This window comes from Sceloporus occidentalis, unplaced genomic scaffold, assembly GCF_023333645.1.
Source record: "Sceloporus occidentalis isolate IW3139 unplaced genomic scaffold, rSceOcc1.0.p SCAF_6, whole genome shotgun sequence".
Lineage (NCBI taxonomy): Eukaryota > Metazoa > Chordata > Lepidosauria > Squamata > Phrynosomatidae > Sceloporus > Sceloporus occidentalis.
This window is the reverse complement of record NW_028316986.1, coordinates 23,000,663-23,028,243: the sequence shown is the minus strand read 5'-3', so window position 1 is coordinate 23,028,243 and position 27,581 is coordinate 23,000,663. Positions and strand designations below refer to the sequence as shown.

Below are 27,581 nucleotides of genomic sequence, written 5' to 3'. Positions count from 1 at the left end.
ACATTTTGGCAGTGCCTTGTCCTCCAATGCGGTTATGACTTCTGGTCACCCCACCTTTGGCCTGGTCAAGGAAGGCCATTTTTATATATTCCCTGCACTCCTATAGCCAGGGACACTTTGGCTCTGTATGTCACACAACAACAACAACAACAACAACAACAACAACAACCCCTTTTGTCATATTTGATTGCATTTTATTCTTTTAAAGAGTGGTGTGTTCTAACACTGTAATAGTTTGATTCGAGTTTACTGCTCACTTTTTGTATGCTTTTAACTGTGTTGCCCTTTTCGGTTGTGAGGCGCTTTGAGTCCCAAAGCGGAAAAGTGGGATATAAATAAATAAACAAATAAAACAACAACAACATCAATCTGAGCTGCATTTTCTGGTTAGCCCCTTGGCAGGACCACTGATGCTGAATGTCCATCCGACCAGCAGCTGCCTGTTGCCAAGAGAGACCTTTGCGCTGCCCAAGGGCTCGCATTACGCATAAAGCCACAGCCAATATACATTATTTATAAAGCTGCCATCTCTCTTACATGAAGGAGAAGTGGGTTTTTTCTGGAACCGAAAAAAGCTCCCTCAGCAGAAATGTAAGTTATCATTCATCTTTTCTCTCACATATTAAGCATGTCCTTGAGGTGCATGTATGTGGATGATGCTCAGAAAAAATGAGGTGTTACTGTATTACCCTCCCTATCATTTTTAACCTTCCATTCATGGAAGAAATGACACACTAGCCAGCCATTCCCTCTGTCTCCTGAATCTGTTGGAGTGTCCTGATATTTATATTCACATTTTAAAAGACAGATGATAGAACAAGGATAGACGTGGTGAGCATTAGAATTGCTGTCATTGGTATGCAAAATTTCAAAGTATTTTAATTGCTTTCATGCCACATTATCAGAAAGAATCAATCAGCCGATCAGTCACATTATTTATACTCTGCCTTTTCTTAAAGTCTGAAACATGCAACTAAAGAGGCTGCAGCCTCTTAAAACTAAAGCAATAATTAAGTTATTCTGTGACTGTTTGCCTTCAGGTTGCTTGTGGACTTAGAGCACCCCCATACATTTCATAGTGTTTTCTTAGCAAGGAGTATTTAAAAGCGGTTTGCCATTTCTTTCCTCCCTATGTATTGTACCAGTCTATTTTTATCGTACCGGAGACTTTCTGCCCCAGTTGGGCATTTCTCTTCTGTTTTATTGCCCTTGTCAACCAGGGTTTCCTGGAACTCTTGCGGACTGAAAAGAAAACAGCTTTTTTGAACTGTAGATATCTTTATGAGCGCCAGCGTAGCACAGTGGTTTGAGCATTGGACTAGGACTCTGGAGACCAGGGTTCGAATCCTGGCTTGGCCACAGAAACCCACTGGGTGACCTTGCGCTAGTCATGCAGGGCATGGCCATGACAAAACCCCTCCGAAGAAACTTGTCAAGAAAACCCCACAATAGTTTCATCTCAGGGTCGCCCTGAGTAGGAAATAAACTTGAAGGCACACAACAACAACAACAACAACAACAACAACAAGATATTTTTATATAGGGATTCCTTGAGATCTGAAATGTACGGTATTTCCAGGGTTCTTTCAGTCTGCCTTAGGTTATAAATACTGTGTTGTTCTTTGAGTTACATGTTGAGTCTCCCTTATTCAAAATGCTTGGGACCAGAAGTGTTTTGGAATAATAATAATTATTATACTTGTCTTTGTATATATGTACACTTGTCCCTCCACAGTCACTGGGGTTAAGGGCACAGGGCACCTGTGAATGCGGAAAACCCACAAATAACAAAAACACTATGTTTTTAGCTGAAAGAACACCTCTCTAGGAATCTCTAGGTCTGCATCTCTGTGGTGAACATGTACCAGACACTGACCATAGAACTGCGCTGGAGAAGCTACAAAGACATAGTGGAGTGTTCTCTCTAGGAATCTCTAGGTCCTCCAGTGTGACATTTGGTTAAAGTTGACCACAGAGTTGTGCTAGAAGACCTAGATAGTCCTAGAGAGAACATATGAATAAAAGACATGACTAATCTAATCCACAAAAGTCAAATCCGCAAATGTGGAGGGACGAGTGTACATAATTAGATCTCTTGGAGATGGGAGCCAAGTCTAATCACACAGTTCATTTACATTTCATAAATACAGTCAACCCTCCTTATATATGGATTTGTTATCCACGGACTCAAGCATCCACGGCTTGAAAATATTCAGAGAAAAAGTATGAATTCCTGACAGCAAACCTTGATTTTCCATTTTATATAAGGGACACATTTTGCTCTGCCATTGTATTTAATGGGACTCGAGCATCCATGGATTTTGTTATCCACAGGGGATCCTGGAGCCAAGCCCCAGCGGATAACAAGGTCCCACTGTACCTTATAGCCTGAAGGCAATTATATAGAATATTTTAAATAATGTTATGCATGGAACAAAGTGTGTGTACATTGAACCATCAGAAAACAAAGGTGCCACTATCTCAGCCACCCATGGAAAAGTTTTGGTTTTTGAAATATTTTGGATTTTGGAATTCTGGATACGGGAAGCTCATCCTGCATCACCTGACCAGGCCCAGTCCCTTGTTTATGCTCTGATTGGTTGTCCCTAGCAGATCTCTCTGGCATTGTTTTCGTTGGGTTTAGGTTTTTTTAGCAGTCTGAAGGGTCTTGTCCTCTCAATCTCTCATGCTTCCGGTCATCTAACCACTCCTCTCAACATTCTTCATCTCCCTTCTTAGTTGTTGTTGATTTCTAGAATGACGTATAGATTTCATTTATCTCAACGTGGTTGGGCACGAATTAATTGTCTGGATAGACATATAGCCAACGATAACATATGCTGAGGCCAGAATTGGAGAGAAGATCATCCAAGCAGAAAAATGAAGTAGACTTTAGAAAATTTCAAAGTATGTAGAATTATAAAACCAGTATTCATATTTTCCAACTATCCCAGTTTGGCACAGGCAGTCCTGCTTAATTCTTTGCTGGCCCACTTTCTTGGTTGTATCTAAAATGTCCCAGTTTCCCTTTCCTAATCCCACTTCTCTTTCATCCTCAGTTTATTTTAGTTGGTACAAACTCAGTTCAGACTACAAAAATAGTTTGCACTCAGTTAATTCAGCTGCAGCAAGAAGAGAAGGCAGAGGGTTACCTTTCCTAGTTTGTTGGACTTTGTTCTTTCCCATTGCAGTATGGCCTCCATATCCATAGGACCGATGACCATAGTTTCATTTATCCATGCCTGGGGAAAAAAGGTCTCTCTAGGCCTCTGGAAGTCCTCCAGCGTAACTCTAGTGTTCAACCTCCAGTGGAAATATAGGGTTCTCTGTTAACTGCAGTTTCTCTTATTTGCAGTAACCATGGGAATGGATGATCTCTTGTTACATATGGCCTGCCAAGGCCCCCAAACACCCAAAGTCCATCTTGATGGGGAAAAAAAGGGTTTTACTGCCCCCAAATGGGTAATTATGTCCCATTTGACTACAGCCTACAGGGACATGATTTTCCATTTGAATCCTGTTTCTGGGGGCAGAACTTTTGCACGGCTGAAAACAACTTTTTTCTCAAATCCAATATCTGGTCACTCCCAGTTTTGTAAAAATGGGTAGATCCATACCATTGAAGGTTCAGGCTTCCCGCCTCCCCTGTTCTAGTTGTTCATGAGCTGTTAAGACTAAGCTGCTGGTGTTGTTATAAGTTGACATGACACACTGGAAATGATAATAATGCTTGGTGGCACAGTGGTTAAATCCCTGTATTGCAGCCACTCACCCAAAACCATAAGGTTGCGAGTTCAATACTAGCCAGGGCTCAAGCTTGACTCAGGCTTGCATCCTTCCAAGGTCGCTAAAATTAGTATCCAGATTGTTGGGGGCAATTAGCTTACAGTTGTAAACCGCTTAGACACTGTTAGTTCAGTATAAAGCGGTATATAAATGAAGCTGTTTTGCTAAAGTGGAAGGTAGTAGGCAAAGAGGGAAAATGCCTTACAGATGGATTGTCTCAATCAAGGAATCCATGGCCATGAGTTTGCAAGAATAGCAATAGTATTCACATTGGAATGGAACAGGGCTGTCAATGACTGGGGCTCACTGAAGCCTTTCACTCATAGGGCCGGCATTTGTCAAAGTCAACTTGACAGCATATAACAACAAAGTCTAAGGGGCTCGACAGCCAGGCAGAAAGGGGCGGCGAGACCTGGACAGAGGCCGCATCAACCAAACAGTGCGGCCTCTGCGAGGCATAAAAAGAACCTGCTTCCAACGGGTTCTTTCTGGCATGCACCAAGGGCACCATTGGTCTCCTCGCATGCACTGATGATGTACATGTGGCACGGCGCCATTTGGATGCTGCATCACACATACCTCCTCATGGCGGCCCCTGGGTGGATGGGGGCGAGCCATCATGGAGGTCTCGAGAGTGTGCGGACGCTCCACTCTCCCGAGCCTTAAAATCAAGGTGCCAGTCTGTACTGGACCTAAGTTTCCTTAGTTCTCCTTTTCTCTCCCCACTCCGTTTCCCCTTGTGTTATTTGATGACAAATGCCAACAACAACTCCTGTCACCATAACCTCACCATTATCCAGTGTGGCTAGGATTGATGGAAACTGAAGATTTGTTTTGTTTATCTATTTATTTGCTTCGTATTTATTTATTTATCCTGCTCTTTTCTCCATATGTGATTAAAGCATTTAGAAATACACCATGGACCATATATCAGTCACTAAAGCTGAAGGAACATGAGTCTGAATTATTAATCAGTTCTTAAAAAAAAACACAGCAGCTAGATTAATTGGGCAGATTATAGTCAAAGTTTGGGCTCATTCACACTAGAGCGCTCTGACTGCATCGGCACTGCAGAAATAATCCAGTTTGACATCACTTTAACTGCCATGAAAACATCCTGTGGGATCTTCAGTTTAGAGACAGGTGTTCTTAGCCTCATCAAACTAACCCCATCAAACTCCAAGATTTCCTAGGTTGTTGTTATGACAGTTAAAGGAGAATCGTTGTGCTATAACTGTGTAGTGTGAAAGGGCTTTTAGACAGCTGGGGTCTAAACCCTTACATTGTGGAGATGGCTCAGATAATTGTGGCTTTTCTATTTCCAGAGCAGAAACAATGGAACCCCTTTCTGTCAATGACATCTGCGACATCTGTGCTGTTGTTTATACCAAATCCACTGAGAGAATCATTTCACCCATGGTTGCTGAACTTTACCATTTAATTATAGCAACAGAACTAGGAGAAGTGAACTATGAAGGGCTTTCTGGTTTAGAGACGACTGCTGAAGAATTAGCTGGGGCTACAGAAGAGCTTGCCTGTATTGCCAGGAGGTAATATTTGTTTTTAAAAGATAAAAATAATTCATAGTGAGATTTGAACTCAAGTCAGTCAACTGACTTATTCACCAATTTCTCCCCTGCTGACAATTCATTAGCAGAGGGAACAGGTAGTAAATTTCAAGTAGACTTGTGGACCTTTGAAGGCTATTTTGCACATTATGCCGTAGCCTAGTTTCCCGCTCAAGAGAAGGCTGTGGCTAATCCTGATTCTTTGAAAAGGATTTCTGTTGGGTGAGACAAGTGGGTTTTACAGGCTGCAGGTTTTGAATCCCCCTGTTCAATGGCTGAATTCAATATCTTCAGGTCAGAAAAGGTTCCAGCAGTAGCTCTGTTGACCATAAATGAAAATCAAAACCCAACAACAACAAAAAACCTCACATCCAAAATACATTTTCTGGTGATACCTTTATTAGGACAATCAAAATGCACCATGCTAGCTTTTAAAACTTCTTCATTCATTGTGGCCACTGGTCATGCTGGATGGAGAATTTTGGGAGCTTTGGCCCAAAAGGTAACTTTACCAAGCTCTCATAAAAATGTGATCTGATTTGTGTGTGATCCTAAGGGCAGGTTTCATTAATTCTAACAGTGTGTGAACATCCGTCACTGAGCTTTTGTTGACTTTTAGGCTGGCTGAGGAATCAGAGGATGAGGTATTTCAGCAGGTAATGATACCAGCAGCTGAATCTCTCCTGATAGCCGGGAAAAACATCCTTCTGGTGGCACAGAAGCTCCACCTTCAACCTCGCACTGATAACTGTATTGGGGAACTGGCTGTATCTGCAAAAAGGATTCTTTTGGAAACCATAAAAGTACAGTAAACATGTTTTTAAAAACATTTAAAACATATTTAAAGTAAACTTATATTTATAAATTTATATGTATAAAAAGAGGCTGGATGTCATCTATTGGGAATGCTTTGATTGTGTCTTCCGCCATGGAAGGAAGTTGGACTGGATGGTGTTTGTGGTCTCTCCCAACTCTATAGACTTTATCACATGGGAGGGAATCAGCTAAATCCCATGCAGAAATGGTATTTAAATCCAGGAAAATCCCACAAAAGCAGGACCCTTTTAGACACATCAGGGGCATTGAGCATTAACATGACATTAACCAGCACAGTAAGTCGCAAAATCTCACCACTTTTTACTTTCAGGGAAATCCCAAAAGTAAAAAGTATCTCCCGTGTGATAAAGTTCTATGATTCTATAAAATACAGATTTGTATGGTTCCCCATGTTTGAAGGGTACCATTACTAGTCAGGGACTTGCTGAGAAGAGACAAGTGAGTCTGAAAGCCTGTCGTGGTCCATTAGTCGAGGTCCTTGTGTGGCTTTTGAAAGACAAACTACCTCCAATTCACTCTGCTTCAGGGACCAGCCTTCTCACACATTTCCTGCCCGGTACTGAAATGAACAATTAGGCTACTGTAAGTGGCAAAAGCTGTGAAACATGTCAGGTTGCCAGATTTTTTAGCCAAAGCTTGTAGCTATGCCTCTGAATAGCTAAAGGAGCAGCAGCAATTTGTAAATAATTACTTTATGAATTGACATGCGCTGAAAAGTCTTCAACTGCTGCAAATCAAAAAGACTACTTAAAGCAGGGCTATGGTGTCCACAAGGAAGCTAGAATGGGCTGTAGCACTTCCACAAGTCTGATTATTGGGCTCTGGGCTCCTGGAGCCTGCCCACCTCTGTCCCATGTGTATGTCATGCAAGACCTATTTAGACACCATTTTAACTGCCTTGGCTCAATCCTACAGAATCCTGGGATTTGTAGTTTGTGAGGCACCAGCACTCTTTGGCAGAGAGGACTAAAGACCGTGTAAAACTACACAGGATGGAGCTACAGCACTTAAAGTGATGTCACACTGCATTATTTCTACACCATACATTTCAGAAGAAGGAATTGAGGAAGCACCTCTGAGTAGTTTTTGCGTAAGAAAACCCTATGAAATTAATGTGGTTTGTCATAAATTGACAGGTGACTTGAAGACATATACACAGCCACACATCACACATTTTAGATTTGCAAGGACAATTTTTTAAACATGTCTTTGCAATAGGATGCATTGTTATTGAGCCAACAAGAATGAAGTGGTACAAAAGAGAGTAAGCCAAGGGTGAAAAAGACAGTTTGGAAGACTCTTGTCAAAATAATTGATACAAAAATGAACTTTGTAAAAAACGTCTGTTTGAAAATACATTGTTGACTGTTAATTTATAGTATTTGCTGATTTATAGTATTTGTATTATTTTATTCTAGTTCAAAGATGGGAATCATACTGTAGATACTCCAGATGCTGTAGGACTGCAACACATTATTGTTTATGATGGCTAGGTCTATTGGGACCTACTGTCCAAGATCATGTGGAAGGCTACACAATTCCCACCCTGTTCTAGTATGATCAGATCATGTAAAAGCTATGTTTTTACTATAACTCCCAGGACAGCTTAGCTACTGGACATGCCAGCCAGGGGATTCTGTGAACTGTAGTCCCTCAAACAGTTGTCCAGCAAGTAATGCACTAATATTTTATATTTTTTTCCTTGTGTAATACAATGGATTGGAGGGCAATGTTAATTTTTTTTCATAACATTTAATTTACTAGGTCCTCCAAACAGAAGATAATGCTGCAGTCAGAAAGATAATCCAAGCTGCCTGTTGGCTCTTGGACTGCTTGGTCATGCTTGAATCTGCTGAAGATGTATCAGCAATGCTGGCTGCTTTCCACACTTTTTCAGAGGCTTTGTTGCTGCTGACCAATCTGACAGAAAGATTCCTCTGGGATCTTAAAGAAGCTGCTCATCAGACGCACTTGGCTGAATGCCTGCAGACCCTTAAAAACTGCACTCCTATGCTACATACAGCAAAACTCAGTAACCTAAAATATCCCAGTGATCAGCAAGTGAAGCTATCAAAAAGTTATGTTTTTGATTTGGCAAAGAACACAGTTAAGGAGTTGATCTCTCTGCTGAGCAACAATGCAGGGACCAAAAGGCTAAATGAAAGACATGGCCTCTTTCCCCAGTATTTGCATAAGCTTTTGAACCTCCTGTCCAATCCACAGCCTATTGATCTACAGGAGGGCAAGTTAAACATCCTCATAGAAGTGGTGGTCTCCTGCTGCATGCTGTTAGCTGATTCATCAAGAACAGCTCAAAAGCTGGAATTGGTCAAACTTTGTTACCATGTTCTGAAATTCAGAAAGGCAATTGCCATGGAGGTGTGCATGGGTGATGGGTTTCCAATGGAAAACCAGATAGACGAAAACATAAAAGAGAAATGTTTTGCCATGAAAGCTGTTCTGGAAAACCTTAATCAAGCGGTGCATACTGCTGTTCTCTATCAGATCCTGGACAATTTTGCTGAAACAAAAGGGCCACTGCTGAGATTGGTAGAAGCTGCTCTAGAATCATGTTCTTTTGAGAACGGGGAACTCTTAAGAAAACTGAAGCCTCTGGTTGCTCAGTTCTTCAGTCATTCTAACCAGATGCTCAAAGGAGCCAATTTTGTCCTTGCCACATGCACCGAAATAGAAACCGGACAAGACATTGAAGATTGCATTGACCATTTGGGAAGACTTCTTGCCACAGTGCCTACCCTCCTCAGCAAAAAGAGTCAGCATCCTGGTGATGAGAGCATGGTTGAAAAGTTACACTTCTTGTGTCAATCATGGTCAAGCACAACAGAAAGTTTGCTGACATGTTTGGATAAAGTGGTTGACCTACGTGAATTTCTTGATCTCGGAATTCAGGAGATGGTGAGACACAAAGCAGAGAGTGAGAAAGCTTTAGAAAATCAGCACTCTAGAGAATTTTCTCACCATGTCTCCAGTCTTTCCAAACAAGCCACACAAGCAGTAGAGTTTGTTACCAGACATGTGAATCGCTCTAGGGACCCCATTTTCCGGAATGGGCTGCTTGTTTTACTTAAAGAACTAGAAAAGAGCCTATTGCAAGTGAAAGCTGCTACACATCAGTGTATGACAAGAATTGATAGTCAGCAAGCCAAAGATGAATATTCAAAGAAGACAAAAGAACTGATTGAATCAGCTTGCAATGTCAGAATGGGGCTAGATGAATGCAATCAGCCAGATATTCTCAGCCCACTTCGGTTAGGTGTTCGAAATCTCAACATTTCCAAAGACTTTCCCAGTGGTTTCACTCCACAGGATCTTGCAGAACAAGATCAGTGCAGAGGTGTTGCAAATGATGATGATGAACAATACACTATAGAACAAAGAAGTTCAAACAATTCAGAATTAATGACAGAGTTGTCAGGCAACTCTCTTCCAGCCTCTTGTCCTTCACAGAGAGGCAGTATTTCATTCTCTGAAAGTGCAACTGGAAAAGTGGATTTACATCCTCTGATCAATGAGCTTATAACAGCAATGGAAATACTCAACACCACAAGGTTGAACAGTGCTTGTTCTGATTTATTGGAGTTTTCCAACTGTTATGTTGATGCAGCTAAAGAGGCTTTAAAAGTTGCCAAGACTCCTGAGTCTGAAAAACTACTGCATTACCGAGAAATAGTGGCATTAATCCCTTGTTTTATTAGTTTAGCCAAAGATGTAAATCCAAACCATTCTCCTAGCTCAGAGAAATGTCTGCAAACAGCAGTTTTGCTCTCTGAGAGATTTGATGAAGCTAAGCAATGTCTGACCACTGTTGCAAGCTCTTGGTACCCCCTGGCTAAGCAGTTACTTTGCAACACCTCTGCATCTGATTTTGTGGACAGCGGACAAAAGATAGATGAAATAGTTGAGATTTTAGGGAATCTTGTTCAACTGGCTGGCAAAGCCTCTCATGCAAACTATGAGAATGTGCGCTTAGAGTTTCCCAGATGTCATGAATGTTTTCTGCGTGTTCAAGGTAAATTCACCTGTGTGCAAGCCAGAACAAAACACTTGCTTGAAAAGGCACCAGTGGTTAATAAAGCTCACTCTGATCCAGCTCAGCTGGAGAGCTTTGATGCAAGCTGCATTCTCTGGTCTGTCACCATCCAAAGTTTCCTAAACTGTTTGGATCAGTTTATAGGAAGTGATGTGTTGTCCTTAAGTGACTTAACAAACACGATGGACCACCAGCTTTCTTTGCAAAGCACCATGGCAGTACTATCAGAGACTACTCTGAGAATACAAGAAGCCACCAGATTGTCACTTCTGCCTTGCACTGGACATGACAGCAAGAATGAAATTGTAGTGCTAAGGAAACAGATGAAAACACTTATGGAGTCTTTACTGCATGTTGCAGATGACCTTTCTGCCTCTCCATTGCCTGCCCCAAATTTGTCAGTCCGTTTTCAGCTTCTGCAAAGACAACTTGCCATAACAGTCAAAGTCCTTCTGCTTCAGCTGAATGTGGTCAATGGAGAATACCTCAGCAGCATCCAAAACATCATCAGACTAACCCAGGTTGTGCCTTGTGACAAGGAAAGTGACTCTGGTATAATCAACAAGGGGGACTTTGAAAAAGATGCAAGCCAGCTTATGGGAAATATCCAGAAGGTCAAAGGTATAATCAGAGATGCTCCAGAGAACTCTTCTTCCTTGGAGGTGAAAGAGAATTTACTTTCCACTGTTGACCATCTCCTGCTACTTACTGATGAGATGATAAGAAGAACTGCGAAACTTCAAAGTCAGCTTGACAAGGAGCATCTCCTGGTAGACAGTATTCTACATGAGTGGTCTGCTAAAGCTGGTTATCTTGTGAGACAGCTTCAGTCTACAGAAAGTATCAGTGAAAGGGCCCTCGAACATGTTAGGAGATGTTTGCAAAACAGTGTGGAACATATTCATTCAAGTCAGCCTTTCTGTGAAACACAGTCTCTCTTGCATAAGGACAAGGATAGCAAAATGCCTCAGGATCTTGAAACTTCAACCCACAAGACTATTAAATCCAACCAAGGAGCTTCCTTTGTCAGGGACACAGATAAAATGGTAACATTATCTCTTCTTCTAGATTTATTTAGTAGGAATTATTATTAAGTATGTGCTTTCATGATGATACCAATTTATATTTTTGCTGCTTTTTAGTTGTTTTATGTGAGATGCACAGTGAACACTCCTCCTCCTAGGTCCTTTCTGTACAATCCCACCTGGGATGTTGCAGCCTGACATTCTGTTTTACATTATATTCTTTCATGGAGAAAAGCAAATTTTATACAAACTTTTTAGTGTATAATGCTAATGCAAAAAATGCTTGAAAAATTTGGGCTGGTCCTTCTGAGACTCAGTGAAGCCTACTTCTTTTTTAAGAGAAATTATTCTTTTGACATATGAAATACAATTATAATTGTATCTGGGAATAAAGAGTGGTCCTTGATTGCTGTTTGAACTGAGAATAAACAGGGGCAGGGCACTAGTTTTTTAGGGCTTCATCACAGAAGCTGTGTCAAGAAAGGGAAATGCTTTCCAGAAAATAACAAGAGGCAAACACTTAGATCGGTGTTCACTCCAAGAGAGTAATCTACAATAGCATTAACATTTCCCAGCATGTTCTAGTATCAATCTTTTGGTAGGGCAAAGGGTCTTCATGTAGCTTACCCTGCTTTATCAGCTAAAACACAATTTGACTTATGGCAACCCTGTGAATGACACACCTCCAGGTCACCCGATCATCAACAGCCCTCCCTGCTTAGATCCTGCAGACTCAGAACCCTGGCTTCCATGACTGAGTTTATCCATCTGTAATGTGGTTTTCTCTTTTTCTATTGCCTTCTACCTTACAAAACATGATTGTATTTTCTAGTGAGACATGTCTTTTCATGATAGGTCCAAAGTACAACAGTTTCTGTTTACCTACTTTGGCTTCTAGGGAGAGTTCAGGTTTGATTTGCTCTAGGACTCATTTATTGATCATCTTACAGTCCACATTATCTGTAGAACTCTTCTCCAGTGCCACATTTCAAATGAGCTGAATTTTCTCTGCTTTCATCACTGTCTACTTTCACATGCATATATACAAATGGAAAATATGACACCATGTACAATAACTTTAGTTTTCAGTGATATATCTTTACCCTTCATGATCTTGTAGTTGGAACAGATGGTTATACTGATGGGTTTTTCTTGAAGTCTAGAAGCGCCACCCCTCGCACGTGATGAGGGCGTCCTTTTCAGCCCATCTGTACCGGGCCTTTCTTTAGTAATTGTTCCAAGTCTTTGCAATTTTCTCTTAGTAGTATGGTATAATCTGCATAACTTAAATTGTTGATGTTTCTGTAGTGTTTTGTGAGTTTTTTGGGCTATGTGGCCATGTTCTAGAAGAGTTTCTTCTTGATGTTTCACCAGCAACTGTGGCTGGCATCTTCAGAGAATGTTGATGTTTCTTCCTCCAGTTTTCACACCTCCTTCCTCTGAGTCTAATCCTGTTTTACGTAGGAAACATTCAACATATAAGTTAAACAGAGTGATAAAATACAGCCTTGCTTGATCCCCTTGTCAATTGGAAACCATCCCTTTGTCAGCTGAAAACCTCAGTACCCATACCAAGCCAAGAGCTCTTTCCCCCCTTATCCCCCCCCCCAGCTTTCAAAGTTGCTTGGAAGTGAAGAGTTCCCCACTCACTTTCCCTCTAACTTGTGTGAAAAGAAGGAGGATTTCAAGCAGCCCCAAGAAAGTAAAGGGATTCCCTTTACTCTCTTGAGGCTGCTTGGAAGTAAAGTTCTACCAAGTTGAAGCTGTCGACACACCACACAACACAAGGCCATTTCTATTCACCTCCTTTCCCATCTTCTGGGCCTGTAAGAGGAAGGATGGAGAGAATGAAAGAATAAGGTGGCGATGCTGTGCCTGTGCAGTAGCAACTGGAGCCTGCAGGCTGAGATGAGGCTCATACCAGTACCAGTCTTCTTGCACGGTTTCCTACTTCATCACCATTGCCACTTTAAGTTACCCATTGGCCTGCAAGGAGGAATCTGAGATTTACGGCTTCAGCTGGCCCAGCTGGCTGAGATTTTTTTTAGTCCCTTCAGTCCAGGATTTTCCTGGTTTTCTGGGACGAATGGCAAACCTACCTCTGCTGTACCCCAGTAGTTCATTGAGTGTCATCTGACCTGGGAGTGTCATATTCTAGCGCTCTCTCTTGCTTAATTTTGAATTGTCTCATCATGGTAAAAGACATTAAAATGTGTTTTACCATTCCTCCTTCTGTGCAATACTAGACGTGTTTGCTATGGTGCCACTGCGTCTCTGATAGATCCTTTACCAGTGTCACTCCCCATTATTGCTGCTGCCAAGTAGCTATTTGGAACATTTAGCCTGGCTCTTAACAAGAGCATAGCCTCTTCCCTCACAGGAACAAGTAATCCCACCACCATGGGAATGTAGTGCCATTGGTGAGAGAGCACACTCACAAAATGATTTAAATGAACCATTTTACTTGGTGTGATAGGGTACTGGAGAGCCAGCATGGGGGTAATGGTTTTGATGCTGGACAAGGACTTTGGGAGAACAGAGTTTGTGGAAATAAGCAAGGTATTAATCTTGGGTGGACAACACAAGGCCCATGGGCCACATTTTGAACCCACTCCCCATATTTTTCCATTAGAAGGGGAAAACACACTGACACAAATCCCAAATAGTGTTTTTCTCCTTTCGAGCCATCTTTTTTTCTGGCTGGGAGCCTTTTATGAAACTGAAAATGGATGATCAGCTTTCTCTAGTTTGTTTTCTGGGATCCATTCGGAGTCCTGGGGAGGAGGGAATTAGCCCCCAGCCATGCTGAACTTGCCCAGCATTGCATTTAATCAATCAATTACAGCTCTTCTGATTAATTAAACATTACTTAAATTGCATGATGCTCTTTGGTCTAAATCCTATTATCAGGCCCAACTAGAGGTTGTTGTTGTTCGGCGCATTTAAGTCATTTCTGACTTATAGCAACCCTAAAATAAACCTATCGTGGGGGATTCTAGACATGATTTGTTCAGAGCAGGTTTGCCATTGCTTTCCTCTGAGGCTGAGAGCATGTGATTTGCCCAGAGTTACCCAGTGTTTATTCATAGCAGGGAATCGAACCCTGGTCTCTAGAGTCATAGTCCAACACTCAAACCACTATGCCATGCTGGCTGAACTAGAGTAGACCCATTGAATTAATTGAATGTACTTCTGTAGTGAGTCACAATTCAACAATTAAGTTAATGGGTTTGCTCTTATTGAGACTAACCAACAGGATTCCAGCATTTATCCTTGGGGAAGATTGTAGTTAAGCATTGCAGTTAAATATATTATGTAACTTAATATAACAATAATTTAGAACCTTTTGAAGATTTACTTTTCTTTTTCTCCTTCTCTTGGTTTTCTGGTGTTGTTCCCCTCCATGTAGAAATCCTACCAGTATCTTAGTTATGAATCTCCAGCAGAGACTTCTATCAGGAATGAGCAGGTTGGAGCTACTGGGGAAAAAAACATAGACCAGGTGTGTAATCTTGGATCAGTTTTGCCAGAGCCAGTCTTTGTAGCTTGTATTTTGTGATAAACCAAAGATTAATCTACTAAACAATAGTATATCATTCAAAGACATAGCCATGTTAGCCTGGATCAGTCTGCAAAGGGATCTTGTAGCACTTTTGAGACTAAGTGAGGGAAAGATCTTGGTACCATAAGCTTTCATAGGGATAAATCTACTTCATAAGACGCATGGAGCAAAGTGCCATATGTCACTCCATGCAGCTGAGGAAGTAAACTTAGGCCCTGTTCAGACTGGCCTGAAAGACCGACCTGGGGTGAGAGTCGAGGCATCGTGTCCAGATGACGCATGCCCCAACTCCACTCCCAGGGTGTCATGATGTCGTGCATCACTCCACATGACATGCGGCATTATGGTGCTCCCCCGGTGCTGTGTCCATCTGACGCAGCACCAAATGAGAGCCATATAGCTGTGCCGCAGTGGCCACCTTTTCCAGCTTTTTTTTTGCACTCTTGAAATGCTGGATCAGGGCCGTGGCATGTGGTTGCTTCAGCCCCGATTTGGCTGGGAAAGGGGCAGCAGCCCACCGCCCCTTAGGGGCACTCTGTTGAGCCCCTTAGTCTATGAAAGTTTATGCCACCAACTTCTTTCTCTCATTTAATCTCAAAAGTGCTACATGATCCTTTTGAATGGTGCATCATGTGGCACTTTAAAGACATTTATTACAGTATGAGCTTTCGTGGATTGTAGCCAGCTTCATCAGATGCATGAATGTGTGTGTGTTTGTAGTTCAATATTTTCTTCTTTTTGCAGCAGAAACATGATTTTTCCTTCAGCAAAAACATATCATTATCTACCACAGTTGTGTGTGGAAACTGACCCTCCTTGGAATCCAGATGTGGCCCTTTCCTAGACTGCCATGTTCCCTTTCTCAATATATCTTTGGACTTTATCACAAGGGGGAAAATTAGGGGTTTAAACAGACATTTCCTGGGGACAGTCGTGCGATTGCAGCAAAGATTTTCACACACATCGCATTTAGAGAGGATTAATCCTGGGAAAAACCAGGAATGCTCCAGGAACAAATCATTCATGGGATTTCCCCGTGGATGATTTGTTGCTGGAGCATTCCTGGTTCTTCCTGGGATAAATCCTCTCTAATTGCTATGTCGTGTGAAAATCTTCTCTGCAATTGCATGACTGTCCCCAGATAATGCTGTTTAAACCCCCACTTTTCCCAGTGTGATAAACTCCATTGTGACACTAATATTTGTTTGGTGGCTTCCCAGCTTTTGTATGGGTTTTTGTTCCTAAAAGTTGAAATGATTCTTTTGTTGTTGTTGCATGCCTCCAAGTCATTTTTGACTTCTGGTGACTCCAAGGAGACCCTATCATAGGTTTTTCTTGGAAAGTTTCTTCAGAGGGGGGTTGCCATTGCCATTGTCTGGTTGAGAGTGTGACATGCCCAAGATCACTCAGTGACTTTTTATGCATGAGCATAAATTGAACCCTATAGTCCAATGCTCAAATCAATACATCACGTTGGCTCTCTGAAATGCCTCTTCTAAGGCTTAATTATTGGTAGTAGGAGTTTCCAGACTACCACGGCTATGTCTTTGAATAAATTAGAAAGATACACAACAACAGCAAAGGGTTGTCAAAGGTGCTGTTGACTTGAAGGCACTTCACTATAACAGTGCACTTTAAACGAATATGTGCTGGGTTTTTTAGTCCCACCCATTTGCCTTTGATCCTGCCTGCCAGACAGGTATGCAACCCACAAAAAGTTATCTGAAATTCAGTTAAGCCCTTGAGCTGAAAGCTTCTGTTCTATCACAATATGTAAGGTGGGAAGACTGAGAAGAAGGTGATCCTGTTTTATTATCTTTGCAGTACTGTGGAAATCCTCAAAGCAAGTTCCAGCCCAGTCACACCATGGAAAACTCAAAAACCAGTCCTACCTCCTTGCTGGAAAATTCCAAAAAGAGGCAACACAGTGTCTGTCTGATCTCACAAGTCGTCAAGCAAATGACAACTCAGATGTCCTACATGGTTCAGTTCCTGAAAAGGAGAGGGCCGGTTACGGTATTTGCTCTCGGTTTCTCTCTGTTTTTTCTGACAGAGGAGAGTGGAAGAAGGTGGCTATAAAAAGCCAGCCCCAAGGAAAATCACCATACTATATTATTATTTGTTTGATTGGAGTAGAATTAGGCAACTTCCAGGGGACAGCACCTCTTTGGGGAGCTATTGGCCACTGTGCTTCATTTAGGGTCCTTTTTGTACCCCTTATCTATTCCAGAACTGGACAAGTCTCCCCCTCAAACAGTTATTAAAAAACTCCTTATGGCTTAAAAGAGGAGCTGGGGAACAAAAAGGGCTCTCAGAACTGTGAAATGGTCAACAGCTGCCTCAGAGACTTTTGAGGGTACTGTTTCCCATTTTTTGGTTAAATATTTTGACTCTTAATTTTGGGGAGGTGTGGGTATGGAGACACTTTGGAGACTAAAAATATCATTGAGTGCCACATGTGGTTTATATCCTGCACTGTTCTTACCCTCAATTTATGGGATTTTCACCTTTCTCTCCAGAAAAAACCCCTCTACCAGCAGTGTTTTAGAAAGATCAATAATAAGATAGTTGCTGTTCTTAGCTTTGTTGTTGTTGCGTGCCTTCAAGTCATTCCTGACCTATGGCGACCCTAAGGTAAAATAATACTGTATTTGTTAAGAGGTTTGCCACTGCCTTCCCCTGAGGCTGAGAGAGTGTGACTTCCCAAGGTCACCCAGTGAGTTTCATGGCCAAGCTAGGAACCAAAACCTGGTCTCCCCAGCCACAGTCCAACTCTCAAACCACTACACCACTCAGCTTTACACAGTCCAAAAGATCCAAGAGAAGAGGGAAAGTGATTAAGAGGAGGAAGGGAAAATAACAAACTTAGGGCCCGAACAGACAGGCCAAAATAAAGCTGCTTCGAGTCACTTTGGAGGTATGCTGTTTAAATGACATATGCATCCTAAGAGGCCAGAAGTTACGCCGAAGCTGTGCTCCTTAGGACTGGAGTGTGGTTTTGGTGCAACCTCTGGCCTCCTAGGATGCATGCATCATTTAAACAGCATTTCCAAAATGACTCAAAGCAGCTTTATTTTGGCCTGTCTGTTCTGGCCCTTAGGCACTAATTCAGGGGTGTGGGAAACTCTTGGCCCTCTTGATGTTTGGGATTGTAACACTCAGCATGGCTGATGATAAAGAGTTATGGGACTTACATCTGGAGACCAGAAGGTTACCCACCCTTGCTCTAATCCTTGGTTACAAAGCTCATATACTGTGTGAACCAACTGGAATGGAGGATATTACCGCTCTATAATGAGACCTTTTCTTCTTTACAGCTCTGCCTTTTCTCTTACTCCTCAATGAAATTTCTTGGAGAAGCTACATTTATTAAATAGGAGAAATGCCATCCTAAGTTTCCAGGATGTCCAGCTCCTGCATACTTCTGACTTCTGAAGCTGCCTTTTTCTCCCATATTTCTTTCTGCTGGTATTTTTATCTTTCAAATGGCTTGTATTTTCTCACTTGGCCTTCTAAACTGGTTTGCATACCATTGTTCTTAACAGTGATCTTAAGGTGGCATCTTATTTCCTGCCAGCATGCGTACTGGACCAGGAATTCTTTTGGGAATTTAGCTTCTCCTGAGCCAGTGAGGTGTAGTGGTTTGAGTGTTGGACTGTGACTCTGGAGACCAGGGTTCAAGTTCCCACTCTGCCTTGAAAACCACTGGGTGATCTTGGGCAACTCACTCAGCCTCAGAGGAAGGCAATAGCAAACTCCCTCTGAACAAACCTTACCAAGAAAACCCCATGATAGGATTGTCATAAGTCAGAAATTACTTCAAGGTACACAACAAGAAGAATCAAGAAGACAAAAGGATTAACTTCTTTTAGTATAACCAGGATAAAGCAAAGTATCTTTGCTGCTCAGTCTCCAGTGAGTAAATCCAAAGAAGAGAGGGTTAATGGAGCCCATAAGGACTCCAGAGTGAATTAAGATTTCTGAGCAATCTTAATCAGAGTCTGGATGGCCATCTGTCAGGAGTGTTTTGATTTATTCCTGCAAGGCAGCACATTGGACTGGATGGCCCTTGTGGTATCTTCCAACTCTAGGATTCTATTCTGTTCTGTTCTAGCAACCCAACTTTTTGAACTTTTAGCTCAACTTAAGTGGTTAAGATGCTGACCCTGTTGATTGCAATTGGCGGGTTGGCAGTTGGAGGCCCAGGTGCCACGTGATGGGGTGAGCTCTAGTCCCAGCTTCTGCCAGCCTAGCAGTTTGAAAACATTCAAATGCAAATAGATAAATAGGTACCACTTGGGTGGGATGGTAAACAGCATTCTGCACAATCATGCTGGCCACATGAACACAAGTAGTCTCTGCAATAGCGTCACTGGGGGTGGAGGGGTGCGGACTGCACTGTGTGACACCCCAGAAGGGGAGTGACACCCATGAAAGGGGGTGACACCAGGCCGGCTCTCCAGCCCTGTGCAGGGCCTTTTCGGACAGCCCAGACCCCCCGTAGGGCCTTTTCGAGTCATCCAACTCCATATGGAGGCATCCCGAGTGCTGTGGCTGCTCGCTGGGGATGCATGGGGTATTTCTGGCTGTGCGCATGCGCTCCTGCATGTGCCAGAAGTCACACGCCAGAAGTCCCACCCCCAGAAGTCCTTCCCCCCCATGAGTGACCATATCGGGTGACACCAACCCTAAGGTCACCACTGAGTCTCTGACAATGCTGGCTCTTTGGCTTAGTAATGGAGATGAGCACCACCCCCTACAGTTGGACACAACTTGACAACCTTGTCAATGGGGAATACCTTTACCTTAAGTGTAAACTAAATTGGAGCTAAACTACAAAAAGGTACTGCAGCACGAATGAAACAATACAGTGTAAGAAAACCCAACCTCTTAATTACCTCTTATGTGTACTGACACAGAAATAGTACTCTTGTTCTTTGGACAAAGGGTAGGGTGGAAATATATGAGTGGAGAAGATGGCTGACAGTGTTTGTTTGGTTTTATTTGAAATGACTATGGATTTTTAGACCAAGGAACAGCTCATTGCCTGTGCTACAGAAATAATTTCTGAAGGACAAGTGCTGGTGAAGTTTGCCAGCATCATTGCAAACAACTGCCGAGATGAAAGATGTGCAACTGAACTCATGTATGCTGTGGAGCAAACCAAGACAATCAGTTATCAACTCAGCATCATTTCCAGGTAACTAACTTGTGGAACTTGGAAACTTACCGTACTTTTAATAATAATAATAATAACAATAAATTTTATTTGTACACCGTTTCTCCCTGGATCAAAACGGTTTACAGACTATAAAACTACTGTATTAAAAACATCTCATAAAAATAGATAAAAACAAGTAATACAATTATACAAATACAATCATTCATAGGGTAAGGCAGAGAATCGATGGCATCAAGAGCGCTCAACTTCATTCCTCGGGGCGGAAGGCTTGGCAAAAAAGAAAGGTTTTAAGCCTCTTTTTAAATGTTTCTAGGGGGGTCATGAGACGGAGCTCCTCGGGGAGACTGTTCCAAATCCGCAGGGCCGCCACTGAAAAAGCCATCTGGGATGTGGAGACATATTTGGAAGATGGAATCTCCAACAGATTCTTCCTGGATGTTCTGAGTGTGCGGGGTGGATTGTGTGGGGAGATGCGGCCCCTCAAGTAACTCGGGCCCAAGCCATGTAGGGCTTTATAGGTAATAACCAACACCTTGTATTGCGCTCGGAAGCGAATGGGCAGCCAGTGAAGATTTTTCAGAATAGGTGTTATGTGGTCAAACCTAGATGCACCGGTGACCAGTCTGACTGCCATGTTTTGTACTAACTGAAGCTTCCGGGCTTGGTACAAAGGTAGCCCCATGTAGAGCGCATTACAGAAATCTAAGTGAGAGGTTACCAGAGCATGTACCACGGTTTCAAGGTCCCTTTGGCCCAGGTAGGGTCGCAGCTGGCGTATCAACCGAAGCTGATAGCAAGCACTTCTGACCGTCGCAGCTACTTGAGATGTCAACTGCAGGGACGAGTCCAGAAGTACTCTTAAGCTGCGAACTTCGTCCTTCAGGGGAAGTGTGACCCCATTCAGGACAGGTGGATAAATTTCCTTCCCCGGGCCTGGGGAACCTATCACCAGTACTTCCGTTTTCTCTGGATTCAGGCTGAGTTTGTGTTCCCTCATCCAGCCCATTACTGATTCCAGGCAGGCATTCAGAGGAGAGACGCCATCCTTAGACACTGCAGCAGTCAGAGGCACATAGAAGCATATTTGGGGGTCATCAGCGTACTGATAACACCACGCCCCATGCCTCCGGATGATCTCTCCCAGCAGTTTCATGTAAATGTTAAACAAAGTGGGGGACAAAATAGCTCCCTGAGGGACCCCAGATGTTAGTTCCTTCTTAGAGGAGCAAGTGTCCCCCAACTGCACCATCTGGAATCTTCCCGAGAGGTAGGAACGGAACCACTGGAGCGCAGTGCCCCCGATACCCAACTCCCTCAGGCGTTCCAGAAGGATACCGTGGAATGACCTACTGCCTGAAAAAAAATAATAACCAAGAAGCATTGAAGTTGTATTTTTGTCTTCTTAATCAGAATAATTTAGTAATTTTTCCCCACAGTTCTACATCATCCCTACATTGTTAGGCTGTATCCTTGTGATGCATTTTGTTCCCAATGATATTAAACAATAACTATTTGTCTCAATGGTTTAAATGGGAATTGAGAGAGCCAATGTGGTATAGTAGTTTCAGTGTTGGTCTACAACTCTCAGAGACCAGGATACAAATTCTTGCGCAGCCAATGTGAATAAATAATGCCAAGAAAACCTTAGGATAGGGTTGAACATAATTCTGGGTACAATCGAATGGCAACACATGGGACTTGAGTTTAAAATATTGCATGTTATGTGTTGATGTTTAGATGTCAGCCAGCCAGCTGCATTGCTCCTTGTGGTATTATCCCCACACCCTTGTTTAGTTGCTATTCTGTGGTCACTGTCAGTGATCATGCTCAGTCCTCACTGCGTGTTTTTACATCCCTTTTACTGCCCCAATTTAAGCTTGTTTTTTAAACACTAGAATGTATTTCTGAAAAACTGGGCTTTTCCCCCAACCTGCTGATTCTTCTATCTGTGTGATGCTGCATTGACTACATAAAATTCAGCACTCCAAATAATGAGTCTGCTTTTAGTATATAGCAACAGTTAGGAACCATGTGAGCCAGCATGGCATAATGATTTGAGTGTTGGACCATGACTCTGGAGACCAAGGTTTGATTCCCTGGCTCAGCCATGAAACCCAGTGGGTGACCTTGGGCAAGTCACATGCTTTCAGCTTCAGGGGAAGGCAATATGGCAAACCTCCTCTAAACAAATCTTGTGAAGAAAACCTCATGATAGGGTTGCCATAATTCAGAAATGACTTGCATGCACTCACAGGAACCATGTGGTTCTCTGAACTCCCAGCAGCTCCAGCTAGCATAATCAATGGTACAGATAACTGGGAGTTGTAGTTCAAGAAAATCAGAAGGGCCACATGATTTCCACCCGTTGTATATGTATATAGGTTAATTACTATGGCATTTATGTTTGCCAGACTCCTATGTCACCTGCTATTTTACATATACTTAACTAGCAGAGGCTGTAAGAAATCTTAGTGAATTGTGAAGATGTGTAATGGGACACCAGCAAGAGTGTGCAGTGCCCACTGTTTACAGTGCCCATTGGGCGCTTCACTGGCTTTTGTTACATAACAGCAGTCCTCTATTGGACATGGACATTATGAAATGGACCAATTCTAATTCCCACATATGTAAATCCAAGACATTAACTTCTATACAGGATTCTGGCTGTTATCTTTAATAATACAGTGGGCCCTTATTATCTGCTGGGGTTTGGTTCCAGGACCCCCCTGTGGATAACAAAATCCATGGATACTCAAGTCCCATGAAATAAAATGGCATAGTAAAATGGTGTCCCTTATATAAAATGGCAAAATGATAGGTTGCTATTTGGAATGTATACTTTTAAAATATATATTATCAAACTGTGGATGCTTGAATCTGTGGATAAGGATGACTGACTGTAATAGGGTGACATACAGTGGTGCCACTAGGGAGATGCGGGGGGGGGGGGGTTCAGACTGCACCAGGTGACATCCTAAAATGGGGTGACACCACTGCTCTTCATACATTTACCTTTTTGGAGAAATGGGCTGTGGCGTTCATCTACTTATCTTTAAAATGCTTTAAGAGATGGTAGGAGTGGTGCAAAGCTCAGTGGGAGGAGAAAGGAGAGGCCCTAGAAGTTTTTAAAATTAAATGTTCAAATTTCAAAATTTTAAATTAAAAAAAATTAAAAATTGAAATCTTTTAAAAATTTATTCAAAATTTTCTTTAAAAACATCACATTTTAACAAAATCTTCACTATGTATATGTAAATACATTTAGGTTGTTTGTATGATATTGTAATTTGAAGTTATAATTTTAATTTTGCTAGTTTATATCACAACTATTAGCATTAGAGTCAGTGATATATGGGAATTACAATTTACTAGTAACATTGGTGCAAAAAAGCATTACTAAAAATTCTGTATGGTGCTGTATGTGACATAAAATCTTTAATCCAACAGAGGATTCCTTGAAATGAGAGTGGGATCTGTGTATGATTTCTCTTTCTTTCTTAGTAAATTCTCCTTTCTTCTGCAACCTTCAGTATCACCTTCCATACAGTTCCAAAAAGTCCCTCCCTTTCTCAGCAAATTTAATCTGGTGCATGAGAAAAAGCAGGGAGAAGTGAGAATATGGTAAGTGAAAACCACATAACCAACCCTTCCTACTCACAGAACAGTGTCTGCTGGGTTAAAGAGACAGAAATGAAACATCTCTTCAGTCCACTGAGCATGGAACTCCATGTCAGATTTTTGGGCCCTTGGGCATTGAATAATATTTTGTCTCTATGTTCCCAAGGGTTAATGCATCAACTGGCAGGAGCCGGTCATCAGCAGAACACCTTGTCAGCAATGCGCAGAATCTAATCCATGTGGCTCTTCAGATGTTGAAGATGGCGGAAGCAGCTTGTGTCAAAGTAAGTCACAAATTTTGCTTTGTAAAGCAGATTTCTGTGGGTAACATAATGCTTTTTGGTTATCCCATATTTGTTATCCAAGGGCTAGACATGGAAAGGCAACTTCTGTATCTTTTCCATGAATCTGCTCTATGTAGCAGGGAGTCGGAAACTCTTCTGTACACATTAAAATGACTGCACAGGGGTATACATTGATCCCCCCCCCTGTGAATTGCTATGCTTGTGGCTTTCAGATAGGGGTAGTACTCAGTATGTTGAGGTGAACAAAGTGCTTACGCAAAGGTGGAAATCACAAGGCCTGTGGCTTGCATGCGGCCACAATATCATTTTTGACATTTTAACATTTATTTTGCCTCAAAATGAGAATTGTTGCTGCTGGAAGTCTCCAAGAACAGTTGTTGCCTTGAGCGAAGTGTTTCTCCATCTTTTTTCTTGCAGATTTTTTTGGGTGGTGGTAGTGGGGAGGACTGGTTCATTTACCTCCAATCTGGAAGGTAATATCTGAATTCACACACAGGGAATGGAGTGGCCCCAGAGAGTCCTGGAAAAGAGAGGCTGGAAAATGGCTTCCTGAGTTTGCCTATCCTCTCCTTATAAGCTTTCTCCCAGGTTAGCTTACTCTGAGCATAGTAAGGCTGTGTGAAAACTGCACAAAAACATGAGCATTCTTACTCCTTTGTGTTTTATCCTTAGTCTGTCCACTACTTTGTCAGAGTCATTTGTTTTGCACATTGTGCTTCACACTTCACAAATTAATGCAATATTGGAGTGGTGTCACTCTTCTTTTACATCTCCTCCCTGCAGGGCCTGAAGCAGCCACCCCCTAATTCAGAAGAAGCTGACGTAGCAGCATTTTGCAGCCAGTGGAGAAAATGCTTATGGTGGCACAGATTCAAGGAATCACTGAACTCAGAAAGAGATGAGTTGGGACTGCGCAAGACTGGATCATGGTCTGAACCTACCTTCACATCTATGACCCAAGAACTATGTGCTCCATAGTAATAATAACTACCCCAATCCTGCTAAAAAAATATTGACAACTCTTGGAGATATGAAATATATTCACAACTAGCAAAATGGCCACTAGATAGGGACAATATGTATGATAGGGCTAGGCAACCCAATGCCCTCCTGATATTTTAGATTACAAAATCCCTTAATCCCTGTCCATTGACCATGACTGGATGGACTGGTGGGAATGATAGATGGGAATACCTGGATGGAATCAGACTGCTTAGCTGTGATATATGAAAGTGTAGTTTTCAAAGAAGGCCTACAGCTACAGGGCTGTGTGCCAGTTCCAACAATCTCTTTGCTTCTGCCTTTGCCCTGCTTTTATCTCACTTGTGCTGCTTCCTCCCTCTCCTCAACGTCCCCCTCCTCTTCCTTTCCTTCCCCATCACCCTCAGGATCACTTATGTTTATGCACATAAAGAGCCCTGATGGCGCAGTGGTTAAATGCCAGTGCTGCAGCCACAATGTTGTGAGTTCGATCCCAGGCTCCAAGGTTGACTCAGCCTTCCATCGTTTCATAGGTTGGCAAAATGAGTACCCAGCTTGTTGGGGGCAATTGGCTAACACTTGTAAACTGCTTAGAGAGTGTATAGTTCACTATGAAGCGGTATAGAAATATAGGTACTATTGCTATTGCTAGTGCTAGAAGCCTATTGGTGTCTTGTGCAAGTGTATGCTTCCTTAATGTGGGACATGTTGAAAGCGGTTGGACATTTTTGTCTATTGCAGAATGCCTGTATTCAATTCAAAGTTGTAAAAGTGGAGGTGTGCACGGAGCTTTTTATTCTTTGCTTTCTCCAATGAAGCTCTTCCCTATACTGTGACCAAGCTTGAGGCATGAAAGCAAACAGAATTAAAGAATAAAATAGAAACAGCAGAGTGAGCAGTAACTTATACATTGAATTAGTAAGAACATCTTGTAGTACAGTATTGGATTAAAACATGTGGTAGCCCTCACGGCATGAGTCATGGCTATCCAATGAATGTTAATTTCCAATGGCACCTTGAACAGCAATATAATTGTAAAGCTCATTGTTCTAATGAATGTGCCGGCTAAGGAACAACCATTATCCTCATCAATTTATATAACTGGTGCTTTTGTCAGCAGCATTAGGGTGGCTGCTGCTATGGTAGAGAATTGTGGTACTGAAAGGAGAGGGAATACTGTGTATTTCATAAATCAGAGTAACGGTAACCCATACCATGACCTATCATGATATTGTGAAGGGACTAAAAGGGATTATCAAGCTGTCCAAATGGGACCATGTGCTAAATAAAATTCTGACTGCTGTGTATATTACATCACAATATGCCTTGGTGGACTGGAAGGCTTAGGGCAGAAGATGGTAGAATACATTCCAGTGACCAATGATCACAATGGAACACAATTGAATGGAGGAAAGGACCTGTCCATTTATCACATTGTTCTTACATAATATACATATAATAGTCCATGGATAAAAGGCCAATCTTCAGTACTTTTTGGCTGAAGTTTTGGCTACAAAAGAAAACCTTGAAGAAAAGAGTTCTGGATAACATGTTAAACTGCATGAGAATGAGATGTTGATAAGACTTGTTGGTGGACTAAATACTGACGCCATATGGAAGAAACTGTTAAAGAATAGGTGAGAACTGAGTAGGTGCAGTTCCAGTTGGAGAGTGCAGAGGAAAGAGGGAATACATGGTTTATTTACTTTATTTGTCTTAAGTTGTAGGTAAAAAAGATCAGCTTCAGGAAGGCCAGAAGCTCAAGGCCTTCTTTATGTGAACTTTCTGCTTGCACTGTTTGATGAAGAACTTCCCCAAAGCTTCATCAATGTGAACTTCAACTCAGAGATATTTACTGGTTCCTCTGCAGATGTGAGGGATGAAAGAATGCGCTTTGAATTGTCAGGGCGAATTCAATGGGAACACTTGGTATGGAGAGGAAGTAGTTCTGGGAACAGAAATGTTTTAGTTTAAAGATGAATGGCTAGCGAGCATGTGAAAACATTTGAATTGCTAATGGGTTTTAATATACATTGCAACCGAAAGTACCTCAGTCCTGACAATATCGCTTTTCTGTGCACAACTGCTGCCTTTGGAAATTGTTTGGAAACTTCAGCGGGTCCAAATGCTGCTGTTGAGAATAATAGCCAAAATACAGGCTATGGACCAGGGCTAAAGGGATCGTGTGACTTCTCCGTTAAACAAGTGCATTGGCCAGTCCCTTTCGGTGCAGAATTAAAAGTCCTGGGTTTCACCTTTAAAAACCCTAAACAGCTTGAGTCCACACAATCTGAAAGACTGTATCTGCTTATATAAACCAGCATAAGCCTTATGTTCTTCAGGGGAGGGCTTTCTCTCAGTCCTGCCATCTTTGCAGATGTGGTTGATCAGGACTCAGAGGAGAGCCTTCTCTGTGGCTGCTCCCAGACTGTGGAAATCTCTTCTATAGGAGGCCTGCGATTGAAGACATTTTTATTAAGGCATGCTTTTGAACTGTGAATTTTATGGAACAGTGGTGCATGTTTAAATGATGTGCTGTTTTCTGATCTTTTTATTTTACTTTAATTGTAAACATCTTTTAAATATGTTTAAAGGTTTTAACTGTTTTTAGTATGTTTTAAGTAAAAATAATATTTAAATCCTTTTTAATGTTTGTACATTAGTGT

The 27,581-nt window shown here is 42.0% G+C and overlaps 1 protein-coding gene across 3 annotated transcripts; it reads left to right on the top strand.

The window, feature by feature from the left end:
* Nucleotides 1-17: 17 nt before the first annotated feature.
* Nucleotides 18-27,581, top strand: LOC149310497 (uncharacterized). Of its 3 annotated transcripts, XM_089529076.1 has the most exons (9): nt 545-591; nt 5,112-5,336; nt 5,974-6,157; nt 7,956-11,288; nt 14,677-14,769; nt 16,654-16,845; nt 19,857-20,029; nt 23,796-23,913; nt 24,718-27,581. In XM_089529076.1, the coding sequence occupies exons 2-9, from the start codon at nt 5,122-5,124 to the stop codon at nt 24,910-24,912; spliced, it is 4,503 nt and encodes a 1,500-aa protein (XP_089385202.1). In that variant the 5' UTR covers nt 545-591; nt 5,112-5,121; the 3' UTR covers nt 24,913-27,581. The 3 variants fall into 3 exon arrangements, with proteins under 3 accessions (XP_089385201.1, XP_089385200.1, XP_089385202.1); XM_089529075.1 differs by lacking the exons at nt 5,112-5,336; nt 5,974-6,157 and having other exon boundaries at nt 18-591; nt 24,718-24,863; nt 26,637-27,581; XM_089529074.1 differs by lacking the exons at nt 5,112-5,336; nt 5,974-6,157 and having other exon boundaries at nt 18-591.